Raw genomic sequence first — 16,351 nt, forward strand, 5'->3', positions numbered from 1 at the left:
CTTGTGCTCTTCACAGATGAAAGCAGGTTCACACTGAGCACATGTGACAGACGTGACAGAGTCTGGAGACGCCGTGGAGAGCGGTCTGCTGCCTGCAACATCCTTCAGCATGACCGGTTTGGCAGTGGGTCAGTAATGGTGTGGGGTGGCATTTCTTTGGAGGGCCGCACAGCCCTCCATGTGCTCACCAAAGGTAGCCTGACTGCCATTAGGTACCGAGATGAGATCCTCAGACCCCTTGTGAGACCATATGCTGGTGCGGTTGGCCCTGGGTTCCTCCTAATGCAGGACAATGCTAGACCTCATGTGGCTGGAGTGTGTCAGCAGTTCCTGCAAGATGAAGGCATTGAAGCTATGGGCTGGCCCCCCCGTTCCCCAGACCTGAATCCGATTGAGCACATCTGGGACATCATGTCTCGCTCCATCCACCATCGTCACGTTGCACCACAGACTGTCCAGGAGTTGGCGGATGTTAGACCAGGTCTGGAAGGAGATCCCTCAGGAGACCATCCGCCACCTCATCAGGAGCATGCCCAGGCGTTGTAGGGAGGTCATACAGGCACGTGGAGGCCACACACAATACTGAGCCTCATTTTGACTTGTTTTAAGGACATTACATTAAAGTTGGATCAGCCTGTAGTGTGTTTTTTCACTTTAATTTTGTGTGTGGCTCCAAATCCAGGCCTCCATTGGTTAATAAATTTGATTTCCATTGATGATTTTTGTGTGATTTTGTTGTCAGCACATTCAACTTTGTACAGAACAAAGTATTCAATGAGAATATTTCATTCATTCAGATCTAGGATGTGTTATTTGAGTGTTCCCTTTATTTTTTTGAGCAGTGTATTTCCTCCCTACTGACAGTTCTTTAGGCATCTCTGTTGAATGATGAATACCAACAGAGTCCTGGGGAATCGCAATAGAAAAGAGAAAAAAAGAAAAGGATGCCCACCTCACAGAAACAGAGAAGGCTGCTGCAACAAGTTATCAATCAATCAATCAATCAATCAATCAAATGTTATAAGATACCCTAAAAGCAGATCAAAGTGCTGTACAGATTTATACAAAATAAACTCACAAAATAAAAACGAACATTGCCCTCCCCTTTCCTACATGGAAAAACACACAGCTATATGGAAAATGTATAGCTGAAATGATCCAGTTCAGAAAATGAAGTTAAGAAGATGGATCTTGAGCCTGCTCTTAAAAAAACAATATTGTCTGAATTAACATCCATGGTTTCCATGAGAAAATTTGCTAAGCCTGGTGGTCAGGTCGCCGAGGTGGTCCATCGGCGTGTTTTTGTGCTTAAAGATGCAAAAACAAGTAGGCAGGAAATGTGAAAATATTACTGGGTGTTACGGGAAAATATTGCCATTGAAACGCTATTTAAACCCACAAGTAGTCTTAAAAACATTAAATCAAAAAATACAATTAAAATGAATATCTATTATTTGCACTGTTTGATCCAAATTAAGTCAGCGGCTCTATAAGACCCCCCAGTGCTTCAGGGGCCCCATAAATGCTAATATTTTAACACAGACCACAGATACATAAATGCAGGGGCGTGGTACAGGGGAGAAAAGTGATGACAATTCTAGGGGCCCTGACCAACAGGCTGCCCTCCACAATTTAATTATTTATTTTTTGTTCATAGAAATAAAAAAAAATAAAAAATCGGGGCCCTGTCAATTACAAAATTAATCATATTGTATTTTCGAAGATTGTTTTTAGCGGTAAAAATTTTATGTTCCCACTCCCAGATCAAAAAACACATATCCATATTTGCCCTGAACACCCCACTGCATTAAATGGTTCATTCCTGCTGTTGACAGCAGTCAGTGGAAGACACGAACGATTGTGGCAGTTACTATGCTGCTAAGAAAAGTTATAAAATCAAGTTTTCAAAAGAAAGAGAGGGAGAGAGAGAAAAAGGCAAGAGTGTTCATTTATAATCCAGTTTTTCTCCGAGAGGTGAGTAGACTGTGTGAGATTATCAACCATTTAGCATAGTTTGCTTAGCTACAGACTACTGTTTGCCTCCATTTCACTAGCATTTAATGAATTAAGGAAATGGTAACACTTTATTTGAAGGGGTGTGCATAAGACTGACATGACAGTCAGTCATTTATTTTGTAAATTATGATAATTTAATGGAAAGTTGGCATTTTTAATGGACTTTCAATGCAACTTTTAGAGCAACTTTGCATTAAAAGTGTCATTATTTACCGAATGACACTTTATAACTATCAAACATTCATAAAGACTTCTTTATGTTCATGACAGATGTTATGTCATGTTTTTGACAGTGTCATGTCAGTCTTATGCACACCCTTCAAATAGTGTTACCAAAGAAATTACCAGCATATACCTTTTACAACACTCAATGGGTGAGTTAGTCAGCAGCAGCTCTAACCCACGTCCCTCCTGACCCGTCCTCTATTGAGTGAAATTAAAGCTGCAGTATGCCACTTTTATATAAATATTTTTTCGACATATTTGTTAAAACTGTCATTATGTTGTGACAGTATGGTATGAGAGGTAATCTGTGATAAACCTATTTCCTCTGCCTTCTCCCAGTGCTAGAAACAACCAGTCGGTGGCAGGAGAGTTTTAGTGCTGTCAATCACAATCTCATGTGGTGCTGCTCATCTTTCCTCCCCCTCGATTTGTGCCGTTCTGCAGCTAGAGCTGTGCAGATTCAAACTGTGAATGCTCAGTTTAGTTAGCATACCTACAAATGACGGCAGATAAGCGGTTTCTTGTAATAAGTTGTTTCTCCACCATTAGCATGTTTAACAGTGAGTGAATGAGACTAATTGACAGTGCTAAGAATGTCCTACTAGTTCTGATTGGTTGTTTTAGTCAGAACGGTGCATTACTTTAGCTAGCAATAGTAATTCAGGAAGGAGATGGAGGAGCTTGATTGTTTTCACAGATCATCTGTCTCATAACAAACTGCTACGACATGGTGACGGCTTTAACAAATATGGAGGAAACATATTTTTTATTAGTTATATACTGCAACTTGAATAAAATGCAACTACCTGGCATTTTTGAGAAGTCTGGATTGCTTTATGTGTAGTTGCACGTTGCTTTTGACTTGCTGATGGGGAGAGACATTTCAGTAATCTAAAACTAAAAGAAAAAAATTAATACTGGATTAAATAGCTGTACAGAAATAGCAGGTGGTTGATATAATACCGGATGTGGACTGTTGGATGTTAAATTCATGAGCAGTAAATATTGTGCTAATTATCAGTATTGAACCAAAGAAAGCAAGGCAGATGCAAGCCTTTAAAATTGTGACTCTTTATATGGGTCAAATAGACTCAAAAAATTGTAACGGCAGCTGCGCAGCCCACAATTCCTGGCGGCGCCCCTGCATAAATATAACATTTGCTTTTTGAGATTATCAGTGCTGCTAGATTTGATTTAAGGGTTTCAGCAAACCTGAATCAAAATATTTTAAATTATTTAACGTTTAAATTTAAGAGTTTAAGAAGCTGGCAAATTTGCTTTGTAAAACAATAAAAAAGTCTTCATAGTTGAATTGTTTTGTTTTATTACAGCTACAATCTGATGCTATAAATTTAATCTTTGAGTTTGAGCTCTGTTTGTTTACAAATACAAATTAGTAAACTGCAATTATAACGTATTGCTTTTTAGGTTGGCCAATTAAACTACTCTCCATGTCCCAGATTTCACTAAATCTTACACTGACACTGTTGGAGTTGCTGATGTTTTTAGCAGCAAGAGGGGCCCCTAAGTCAAATTCTCCCTAAGTCCTCATACAGCCTTGGATCAACCCGGCATGATGAGCTAGACCCACTGCACTGCACGCAGAGATGTGCAACAAACGGGAGATTTAATTTAATGCTGCTAATGTGGCTTTAGTAGCTCTTCCATTTCATGTCTATTGAGCAACGCAGAATCTGCTTTGGTTGCTCAAGTTTATGGGACGAGTTTCTCAGACCGCCACGCGGCCGCATGGATTAACTCTGGCTGACTCGGTGGACAAAGCATTTGAAATAGCTTGATGCAAGAATAAGTATAAATACTACTACTACTGATAATAAAATAATATAAAATCAGCGTGATGCATAACTAAGAGGCAGGCGCGAAAGTTTCTCTCCGGACTGAACCTGCATGATGAGTGGTTAGCACTGGTTCGTTAACCACTAACGCTCCGGCCAACTGGAAACACATACATGAACTTTACAGGGAAGACGGACACAGAACCACATGCTGGTTCTGGTGTTTACATGTCAACACGCTTTAAACACTGTTTACAGCTTGTTGACATGTAAACGGTGCTCGTAATTCTTTGTTCATAGGCCTGTCGCGATAAACGATAAATCAATTAATTGCACGATAAATTAAACCTATCTACCTCATTTTAATTATCAACTTTATCGTCTCTTCCTGCCTTTTTTCTTTCTGTTGATGACACTGATTGAAAAACGGCTCAACTCCGGTGCTCTCCACTGACCCTCCCTGCCTCATTTCCTTAGTGTAATGTCCAGCGCACACTACACGAGTTGTCGGCCCATTTTCAAAACCTGAGACACATTAGCCGACAGAAATCCTAGGTATAACGGTTCAATCGGGTTCGTCGTGCCGTGTGATGTCCAGCCACATGGGCACAAAATAATTTTAAAATCAGGTGTTAATCAACACTTTACTAGAATCTACCTGTGATGCATGTAGCTAGAGTCAGCGTAAAGTCCTGACTGAATGAAAATCATTATAACCTATTTATGTCACGTCAACGATGAACAGCTGAAATCTTACCGGGTTTATCAACTACGGTAGCAATTTGGCTCCAACTCCTCCCCTTGTCATTTCTATTATTTGCACCAAATGTTGAATAAACATTAATGTTGTTTCCACATATCATCTCCAATGTCCGCTGGACTTCGGGTCGCACCGTGTCAACTATTGGGATTTCCCTCCATAATTTCCCCTCAGAAAGCACGGAGGAGAATCCGGCTTTCTGATTGGCTACCTGTCACATTCAACAGGCTGCGTTAAGCTCCCAGTCGGGGAAAACCCCTGATTTAGATCGGAGCTGCCACGACAATCTACCATAACCCACCACACACTACAGGATGATCGGTTACGAAATCACCAGTGACAATCTTAGATCGGCCAACGATCTAAGATTGTCATAAGATTGAAAATAGGGGCAAAAAATCATGTAGTATGAACTATTGCATTAGGTAGTCAGATGTACCCATATTCTCTATTTAAATATAGTGATTACTGAAGGGCAATATAGTATACAGACTTCATAATCTGCAGTCTTTTGGTTGAATGCAGTATTTATTTCCATTTTGGCTTTATGTTGATTAGTTTTTATTCTAGTACGTTTTTTGTTAATGGAGACTGAGAATCCATTAACACTGGAACTTATTTAGTTGATCAGTTTCAGTGTTATGTGTTCTTTTAAAAATAAAGTCTATCCATCTATGGAAGGAAATCACATGCATTATTAGTCATTTCCATTAAATCAGTGTCAAAAGGTCTTGAAACAATATTATCGTTTATCGCAATAATTTTTTAGACAATCGTCCAGCAAAATTTGTTATCGAGACAGGCCTATTTGTTCACAAATATAAATCATTCTCACCACTCCCTCAACGCACACCTCTGAAAGTGCAACTGCAAGTTATTCCTGTGGTTCACATAGAGCTGCGCAACCGGAGCTAACGCGGTGAGTTTTAAACTCCTACCTTGATGTAGAGTAGGCTACTCCAGAGAAACATAATTCCTCACAGGTGGTTGATGTAAATATCCACGCAGGTCAGCCTGTGTCCACTTTGAGTGAAAGGACACGCGCCAAGAGGAGAACTCAGTGCGGGAAGCAAAGCGCAGAGGCGCCAGCTATGTGATTGTTCCAGTCTCCCGGCTTTAAATGCATCAATTATAAACATATCTTTTATGAATAGATCTGCTCCATCAGTGAAACGCTGGGAGGAGCAGAGACGCTTGCAATCCGACTTTTAACAAAAAAAAAAGCTGATTTTAAAAATGTTTTTATTATTTTCCTAAAAGTAAAAACAAGCAACACTTAGCCTGGTGGGGGCGGGGGGCAGGAAAGCATGGCAGCCACCAGGCTTACAATACACTGGGGGAAACCCTGAACACCATTGTGGCCACATTCACTGTGTAGAATCTCACAAAGGTATCGGGGGAGGTTCCAAGAAGCAGCAGTGCAGATAGCTTCCAAAGAGATTTCATTGAATCCTGCCTCAGAGGTACTAAGGCCTGCCATCCAGCCTGTAGGCCTGAAGTTCTTGGAGGCATCTAAGAACCAAAACCTGACAATGCACAAGGTCCTCATTTTTGGTTTTGCACCAGCTGTTGAAAACCTTGCAGTCAACTGGATTTTAGGACATGCTTTGGTTCATAGAGCAGCTTTTTTTGACTTTACTAACGTCTTCCTTGCTTCCGGAACCTCTGCTGGAGTTGGGATACTTGTTGGGTTCCAATCATATGTATGGGTGCAGTTTTTATTCACTAGATTAGATTGATGGATTATTTATCAATTAATTAAACACATAAAGGCCGGAGGCATTTAGAGATTTTACATCCTTGCTCATGCAGTAATGCTTCATTTGTGAGACTTTGTGTATTAACAAGGTGACTTCTACCTCTAACTTTTAATGTTTTGAAACAGAAAGGGGGAGGAGCTATCTTCCAAACAGTGAAGACCAAGGCAAATCCAGCCATGAAGACTGTGTACAAGTTTGTAAGTACTTTTCCTCGTTCAATGCATTATATTTCTGTCATTTGAAAACAGTTTGAACAAACACATGCTCTGTAGAATAGTTAATTCTGCAGCGGCAAACATTATGATGGCAAGTAACAAAATGGTTGCTCTTTCTTTCCCGTCCTCTGGGGACTCAACTTTTATGTTGCTTATAAACTGCCAGGGCAGTGAAGATCCAATTGTGTTTTAACAGGCAAAGGACCATGCTAAAATGCGCATCAAAGAAGTCAAAAGCCGGTTGAAACAGAAGGTATGTAACTCTGTAAGTATTTACACTAAGAGTTCTGAAAATTGTATGATCCAATCTCAATAGCCAGATCAGGATCTTTATCAAGACCTAAATGTTTCAATCAGGTAAACGATGTTCCTCATGTGTTTACTGTAATAGACCCAAATCTATTATAGAGTAGGTTACCTTATGCTTTTAATTTATTTTTACTGCTCCAGTGTTGTACCATAAGTATTATGATGGAGGAATAATATGTTTGTTTGAGAATAACTGAAAATTTCTGCTATATTTGGTGGAATTTTGAGGAGCAGTTTGTAATTACATTGGGTTTAAGTTTGCATGGTCATTTGTTGAACAAATGGAACAAAAAACATGCTACTCTAGTAAGGGAACAAAAATAAAATAAAACATGTTTTATTGCACAGTTGGTAGCACTGTTGCCTTACAGCAAGAAGGTTCTGGGTTTGATTCCTGGCCTGGGATCTTTCTGTATGGAGTTTGCATGTTCTCTCTGTGCATGTGTGGGTTCTCTCCAGGTACTCCGGCTTCCTCCCACAGTCCAAAAACATGACTGTCCGGTGTGTTTGTCCTGTCTATCTCTGTGTTGCCCTGCGACAGACTGGCGACCTGTCCAGGGTGACCCCGCCTCTCGCCCGAAACGTTCGCAGGAGATGGGCACCAGCAACCCTCCCGACCTCACTAGGGACAAGGGTGTACAGAAAATGGATGGATGGATGTTTTACTATTTCTAATAATTACTAATAATACTAATAATAACACTACTTAAATAAAAGCAGTTTGAAGTACTGTAACATCAAACGTTTTTACACTGCATTGCACAGTTAGTGAGTTATGTACATGGCTGCAAAATTCAGCCTATTCATTGTGCTGTTTTCAAGGCAAGTTCTGAGCTGAAACTTGTTTCATCTGCAGATACATAAAACTGAAAAGATTACAAGCTTGTGTAGTTTCTACATATGAATACTGACCTTACTGAAAAGTTTTTCTCTTTGAAACACACTCAAACACACCGACACACAGAAAAACACGAAACATACTCTTCCTACCCAAGGGGCATTTCAGTCCTCCTTCATGTGATTCCCCTTTGCAGGAGCAGGGGGAGAATGGCTTCACTACCCCTAGGTCAGCAGTCGATGATGACAGCACAGCAGAATTTGCTTTCTCCACTGCTGCCGTCATGAGGGAGGAACCCGAGCAAACATGGGACGGCCACATGCCAGTCACTGTGCACTTTGGACAGGTGAGTTAAAGTGAACATGGGCTGAACTGGAAGAAAGACAATATAATCCTGAAAAGTGCATAATGAAGCTTGGTTATATTTAGTATAATTGAACTGCCTAATAGTGTATTAATAGTTATATTTTTTAGGGAAAAAAATTATAAATGGAAGATAAAAGCACTTTTAAAGCCTTTTGAAGTACAAACCCATTCAATAAATTATATTGAAAAGCCTATTTATTTTCAGAACTTTATAACTATAAATCAGGGATCCCCAAACTTTTTCCTGTGAGGGCCACATAACTTTTCCCTTCTCTGGTGGGGGGCCGGAGTCAGTTTGTAACAGAAAAAGTGTGACGATTGTAGGAGTGCCTAAATGTAAAAATGTAGTGTTTTCCAGAAAGCACAATCAAATAACATTCTCTGGGTTCTTCATAGAACAAAAGTCAGGAAATAAATAAATAACAATATTAATGAAATAAATAATGACCAAATAACCCTCTCTGGGTTCTTCACAGAAAAGTTCCAGGAAGGATTATTATTTTATTTTATTTTTATTTTTATTTTTTATTTATTTATTTTTTTTCTTCTTCAAGCTAGGCTTAGATTGAGCCACCGGGGATTTAAATATATATATATATATTTTTTTTTACAATTGTGGGGTTTTAATAATATATTGTGTACCATTTCAAATCAGGGAAAACTAAATTTTAACAAGCTGCTGATGTAAATATTTGTTTTTATTTAGTTTCTTTGACCTGATTATGTGAAAGGGAATTGTTAAATTAATGTAAATAATAAACGCGGCTGCACAGTGGCGCAGTTGGTAGAGCTGTTGCCTTGCAGCAAGAAGGTTCTGGGTTCAATTCCCGGCCTGGGGTCTTTCTGCATGGAGTTTGCATGTTCTCCCTGTGCATGCGTGGGTTTTCTCCGGGTACTCCAGTTTCCTCCCACAGTCCAAAAACATGACTGTTAGGTTAATTGGTCTGTCTAAATTGCCCCTAGGTGTGAGTGTGTGTGTGCATGGTTGTGTGTCTCTGTGTTGCCCTGCGACAGACTGGCGACCCGTCCAGGGTGTACCCTGCCTCTCGCCCGGAACGTTAGCTGGACATGGGCACCAGCAACCCTCCTGACCCCACTGAGGGACAAGGGTGAAAGAAAATCTTCTTCCTCCTTCTCCTTCTTCTTCTTTACAAGCTGCTGATGTAAATATTTATCGTTTTTATTTAGTTTCTTTGACCTGATTATGTAAATGTGTATTGTTAAATTATTGTAAATAAATGTTTTGGTAAAAAACAAAAACAAAAAAAATCTTCTTCTGCTGTTTCTTCTTTTTTTCAGATTTCAACAGCAGCTTGCATCCATTATTGTTGCACTACTGCCATCTACTGGATCCTAATAGCTATACCTCAGATTCTCATAATGATCCCAGTATTATTTTAAAAAACCGAAAAATCTTCTTTTTCCCCCTCAATGCTATTTAACTGATCAACAACATGCTCAAATTTCAATTCCCTATTAAAACCTAATTCCGTTTTAATGGGCGCTTTCTTCTTTTATTTCCAATTTTGACTTCCAATGATTCACTTCCTGCTAAAGAGCCCCCTGGTGGTTGAAGAAAAATACGGTATATGAAAAAAAAATCTGAATGCTCTCTGGCATTGTTCAGGGGGCCGGACCAAATGTGGAGGTGGGCCGGATCCGGTCCGCAGGCCGTAGTTTGGGGACCACTGCTATAGATGAATTCTGCACAGATGGATGTTTGAAAGCTTTCATTTCTGTTAATTATAATCGGCTTTCATTTACAGTGAAAACATTACATTTAAAACTAGATCGTTACATCACACCAATAGAAATAGTATTTTTAAAAACCAAAATGAAAGCTTAATAAAAAGTGCGCTGTTATTTTTAACAGGTACTTTCAATCTGACAAACAAGATTCATCAGGACATGTATTCTAATTTACATAATATTACTGTCTAGTAGTGTGGGAGGAGGTGTGCTTGAGATCATTGCAGATTTATGCAGATGAACTAATGTTGTTTTGTATATGAGCTGGGACCAGCTTAGTTGATGAGTGTCGCTCTTTTCCCTTGTCAGCTGTCCTGGATCCTCATGGTCCTCATGCAGACCAGTGAAAGACCTGGTTTACAATTAAGATCTGTATCAAGACAATTTACACCCCTTACCCACTTAGGCATTGTTTGGGACATTCCGTGAGAAACAAAACTGATAAAACTGTGTCAAATTGACATAACTTTTGGATATGCCTGTCACAGTGATGACTCGTCTTATTTGATCTAAAATAGAGGCAATTAGAATCCAAAAAATATTTGTTTTTGTTCTGCCAGTTACTAAATTATTTTTCCTGTTATTGTGCTAATTTGAATAAAGGCATTTTAATTACATAAATAAAATTGACTATGAAGCAGTGAGTTCATATTTTTTATAAGGAATTGTGAACTTTTTTCCTGTTTTGCTACTTCACATTCGCAATATTTCCCCATCAGCTTGCAATGGATTTAGGGTCTTATTCTGGGTATTTTGTTAGTTTTTCTTTTGATTTGGCCTGCAGAAAGGAAGACTTTTTGTGTTCAACTACAAGCTCTGCATTCACTGAACTGAACTTTAGCCATCTCTCTCTGGTCAAATTGTTCACTGTGTTTTTGGAGAACTGGAATTTATGCATATTGATGTGAAGTTGCATCCTTTGCTTTGTCATTACTACAGGCCCGACCACCAACACTATTAAAGAGACCAAGCAGTAACGCGAGTCTTGAAAGCAGCTGTGACCAGTAAGCATATATTTAATTATATGTACTAAAGTCAAAAATAAAATGTATGTATGGCGAAAGGCTTAATACTTGCACTAAAGATGCCTGGACTACTAAAATGTTCTGACCAACTTGGCAGAAATAAGGAAATAGACCAGAGATCAAAATTGACCTGTCTTCTCAGTATCGTCTCTGATTGGTGGTTGGCAGGTCTGTAGAGTTTCATTCCCTTTGATGCATTTTTAAAGGTCAGAAAGATTTGATACCCAAGCTGAAATAATGTTTATTCAGTTTCTGTTGGATTCCACACTACTCTTATCAAAGAACTTGCATCACATGTTTCCATTTCATGCATTCTACAAAAAAAAGAAGTCATGATTGGTTTAAAATCAGAGTGGGCAGTTTTCCTGTAAACCTCTTATCAACTCAAAAACCCTGATGGGTGCATCTGTAATGATTCTCCGCTCAATCAGGTAGTCATGTTATATACAGTACAAGATGGTTCCAGGACTACATGCATTTGGTCTTTTTTTATTAACAGTTCTTTTAATCATGTACTTGGTACATTATACAAATGTTATATTTGATTCAATATGAAATAGGAACCCCTTCAGTCTGTTGGATTTAGGCTCTAGGTTTAAAAGAAGTAGGTAAAACAGTTTTCTTTTTCAAAGTTTTACTAGTCTATGTAAATAATTTTCAGTTATTGACTTCAGAAGTAGAGAGGTGGGTCTGTAATGTTTCTTGTTTTTCTTGTACAATTGGTAACTTTGTATTATTTTGTAAATAATGACACTTTAATGCAAAGTTGGCACTTTTAATAGACTTTCAATGCAACTTTTAGAGCAACTTTGCAGTAAAAGTGTCATTATTTACCGAATGTCACTTCATGACAACATTCATAAAGACTCCTTCATGTTCATAGCGGGTCATATTTATAACCTCTATCAACTGAGGTTATAAGACCGTCATGTCAGTCTTATGCACACCCCGTCAGGTAAAATGTTACCATACAATTTTTAACATCTGAAATTAAAAGCATTAAGTAGCTTAGTAATGTTGCAGTGATTCACACACTTGTATTTTTAGGGGGGAAAAGATATTATACACTACATGTTTAAAAAATTGCCTGGCTAATTCACAAAAAACATTCTCAGATCTAATGTTCAGTGTATAAAAAGATTTGTTAGAGGTCCTTTACTCAATTTCCCCTTTTTACTTTCTGTCTCTTTTTGACTTATTTCATAATCTGTGTGATGCACTGTACTTTTTCTGTTTTTCTGTCTTTGCTCTGTAGTTCTGTCCGTCCCACTCGTCACTATACAGTGTTTCTGTCAGAGGATTCATCTGGGGACGAGCTCCATTATGATGATGGGTCCATCTCTGGCTTTCCTGACAGTTTTCTTTTCTCCACTCCTTTTGACTGGTCACCTCTGTAGGCATCTCTTTGGTCACCTTAAATAAATCTTTTTCTACTTCCTTCCTATATTTACCAGTGAAATATGTCTATATGTCTATCGCTAGCATTATGTCCTAAAAACAAAACCTCTTTGCATGTGAAGGGGGAAGTAAGAGTGTGAAGGCCATTATGCTCTTGTGTGTTAATGAGGGAGTCTAAGTCTCAACATTTTTACCACAAAGATCCTTATTTTTTCTTGTTCTTAAGGTAACATATGGGCCTTATTTATGACAAAATGTTACCAAAGACTTTAATAACCAAAGGTCCCCGTCTGTCTGCAGACCACAGCCATACCGCTCCCTGAAGGAGGTGGAGTTGATAGATGACCGTGGTTTGGGGGCAGAAAGCCTCACTGCCCCTCCTAGTCCAGTTACTGAAAAGTTCTCCAATGTCAACCTGCTGGGAGACATTTTTGGATGCCAGGATGAACCTGAGTGTCAACCAATCACCCTGGCTAAGAGTCTGGAGGACCTGAGAACACCGAAAGACTTTGGAGAGTTACAAGCAAAGTTCACCTTCCAGGTCAGCCGTCCATTCGGAGTTACAGCATAAACAGCCCAGCAGACTGTATAAAAGTTTAGATTATCACAATATACAAAAGTAATTAAATGGAACGGAAAGCACAGGGTTTACAGGATTCCTCAAAGAAACCATGTGTGCTTTATTTAAAGCACACATGGTTGCTTTGATCATTCTGCTGCTCAGAATGATCATGAAAAATATCCCATTCATTGACAAGGATAGAACTGTTCTTGATTCTGCTGTCAGCTCTTCTCTCTCCATCCTGCTGTTAGGATGTTTTTTATAATTGAGTTTTAGTCAAATTATTAGATCTATTTTTACTATGTAAAAAACTTGAACAAAATACCACAAGTAGTAAACTGAACACATTTGTATGATTCAGGAAGCATTTTAGATGTGCAGGCAACAGCAGTAATAAAAGGTTTATGTTTAATCTAGCTGGGCTCTGTAGTGGAACATGAACTATGCAGAGTTCTGTTTGTCTGGTTGTTCCTGCAGAGATTGGACCTGAGCATCAGTGAAAACTCCCGAACTCTTCCAGGACTCAAGCTCTCCAATCCTTACAACAAGCTGGGCAGTCTGGGCCAGCAGCCGTCTATCCTGCCTGTCTGTGTGCCTCCTGCCTCTGATAGGCCTCCGTCTGTCCAACTTCCAGTGCAAATGGAATCCTGCTCCCCTCTCTGTGAAAGCTCTGGCATAGCAGTAGACTCTCTAGATCCCTCTGCCTTTGGTAACATAACCATTCCTCGACCCCACGGAAGGAAGACACCCGAGCTGGGAACTGTTCTGGTGCCCCCTACTGTGCAGATGCGTTCCAAGACTTCAGGGAATGGTGAAGGAAGAACTACTCCAGGAAGAGAAGAATTTCGGCAGGCTTTGAGCATGACCTCAGATGAATCCCAGCAGAGGCCCCCAAATCCTGAAGAGGACGGTGTTGATCTGATCAGGCTTTTGGACCCCTTGAGCAGCTCAGCACAGACTAACCTTTCTGCTCTCCCAAATGCCTTGGATATCAGGGCATCATCTGCATGCAAGCCAGCTCTAGCACCCAGGCCCTACCCACAGAGTCTACCCCATTTTCCTCCTCACCCTCACATATCTCTAAACCCATTTGCCCAGTCTTTGCAGCAATACTCACCAGCTGTTAGTGGAAATCCCTTTACAGCCGTCTATGGTCCTCCATTAGGTCCATACATCCACGCTTCATCCCAGCCTCAGCCCTTCTCTACATTACCAGGACTCCACAGACAGCCGTCCCCCTGCATTTCCACCCTACCCCCCAGCCATGGGCTGGCCCCGTCAGCAGCCTCCCCCTCAGTCAGTACTCTGCCTTGCTCCTCTGGCAGCAGCCATGCCCTCTCCAGCCTGGTGGATTCAGCCTGTGTCTTCAGCACACCTATGCACACGCTGCCAAAGCCTCTGCAGGCACAAGAAGAACATCAGAATCCTCCGGATCCTTTTGGGGACTTGCTTCACATGGCCACACCTCTTATACCACAGAAGAAGAAGGTAGAGGACCTCAGGAGGAAGTGGGAAACATTTGACTAATTGTGTGCATCATATGTGAACACACAATTTAATTTGTCTTTGTCTAGGTTTTTTTGCTGTTCTAATGTTGCAGTGGAGTGTCACAGCAAAAAAACCAACGCGCAGACACAACAGGGACTGTTAGCTGTGAGCTTTAATCTGAAGGGATGAACCCATTGTGTTAACAACACTTACTAAACACACTTAGGTTCAGAGCTGAGCAGTTTGGTCATGCACTGAATTAAGATTCATTAAATTCTTAGGAAAGCTGCCATAACATGGCTGGCTCATTAGCTCATTAAATCTTCTGGATTCAGAAACTGAAATCTCTTTTGATTTGATTATTTATTACAAGGTTGGAATGCTCTATAATGAGCTTTTCTTTGACTATAGATTATCGTACTACTGCTGTTGTGTGCTTAGTTCATCTGATGACTTAGTGGTATGGCTCCTACTCTAGATGAAGTGGGTAGGCCACCCAGTCGTCGTCCAGACTCCTTCTGTCCTGCTGCTCAGAATGTATCTGGTTCCGGCTCAGCGGGGCCTGTGGCGTAAAATCCCATCTAAAGACAGCGTGGCTTAAAAAACAGTTTGTAGCATATTGCTAATTGCCAACACACTTTTTTCCCCCTCTAGCTCCCTCTAGTCTCACCAGACTTTAGTACTATCACATCAACACCCTCTATAGATCTCCAAAGCACACAGTATTTTCTAGCTAACCATCCAGATGTCACTATAGTTGAGGAGCTATAAATGGTTGTGCCCCTCCATCCATTGTTTTGCTTATATTTTTGTTGGTTCTTATATTGTGCTGTTTTCTCTTGGCCTTCATGATGAATTTTCCTTTTATGCTTCTGTACTTGACCTGTGAAAATGTTTCCTCTGTTCTTAAAAACTAAATATTTTAAGCAAACACACTCAGCTACACTAGACTAATATCCACAAGATCATTTTAAAATTTCTGTATAAATAAATTCAAATGAGGTTTTTGAAACACTACATTTGCATAGTGTGTTTCCTTCCTACATGTTTTCATTTTAAGTTTTACTGATTTTTCTTTTCATTGTTCAGTTAAATTCTTATTTTTCACCAATATAACTAAAGGAAGAACTAGAGTTCCACCATAAATGGTCCTCCAGCCAAAAGGAAGAATCACTACTGATATACAAGTTTTTGACAAAGTACCAAAGCTCAAAGTCTTTTCTAGTAGAAATTTAGGAAAAAAAGGCTCTTGCTCATGTAGATGTAAATAAGGTAATATTTTAGTATTTTGTTTCAAAAATAATTTTAGAATATTTTCTAAAATTAAAATGTTTGAATATTTAAAAAAATATGGTAAATATTTTAAGTCAGTGCTCTTTCAAAATATGAAAGCTTATTAGAGATGAAAAGCCTCATAAAAACGACGCCTTTAAAGTTGACATGGCAAGAAAAATTACAGCCGGCATTATTTGTGGATTAGTTTATTAGAACACGAGTTCATATTCAACAAAACAAAATCACAAATTGCACACATATTTGAAGATGTGGAAACAGAAAATTGGTCAGTTTTTATCATGTGATGTTTTTAAGTTATTAGTTTCACTTGGAATGGCAAGTAATATAAGTCCTTATAGTCTTTTATTGTCAATGGTGAATTGATAATAAAGTATATGTTGACTAATTTGTCTAATTTGACCAATATCATTAAAAGCTAAACAATTTTTTTGCCATGAAACACCAAGATTTGATAGTTCTGGCTGGTAAACAGGAAGAGCAGAGAAATGTAAAAACACGTTTTTATTTGGTTCCAGAATAAAATCATGTGTTACTCTATCAGGTTTTTA

At 39.4% G+C, this 16,351-nt stretch overlaps 1 protein-coding gene across 5 annotated transcripts in view; it reads left to right on the forward strand.

The window, feature by feature from the left end:
* The window catches only part of dennd1a (DENN/MADD domain containing 1A), a 44,065-nt gene extending 28,541 nt beyond the window's left edge, over positions 1-15,524 (forward strand). Inside the window, exons 17-23 of one of the 5 annotated variants that reach the window (XM_008423083.2) lie at positions 6,683-6,754; positions 6,969-7,037; positions 8,116-8,265; positions 10,974-11,038; positions 12,315-12,452; positions 12,758-12,998; positions 13,497-15,524. In XM_008423083.2, the coding sequence (XP_008421305.1) occupies positions 6,683-6,754; positions 6,969-7,037; positions 8,116-8,265; positions 10,974-11,038; positions 12,315-12,452; positions 12,758-12,998; positions 13,497-14,546 (1,785 nt within the window). In that variant the 3' untranslated portion in view covers positions 14,547-15,524. The other 4 variants (XM_008423084.2, XM_008423085.2, XM_081613579.1 and 1 more) reach the window with 4 other exon arrangements.
* Positions 15,525-16,351: the final 827 nt, after the last annotated feature.

Source organism: Poecilia reticulata, chromosome 12 (genome assembly GCF_904066995.2).
Source record: "Poecilia reticulata chromosome 12, P_reticulata-male-v2, whole genome shotgun sequence".
NCBI lineage: Eukaryota > Metazoa > Chordata > Actinopteri > Cyprinodontiformes > Poeciliidae > Poecilia > Poecilia reticulata.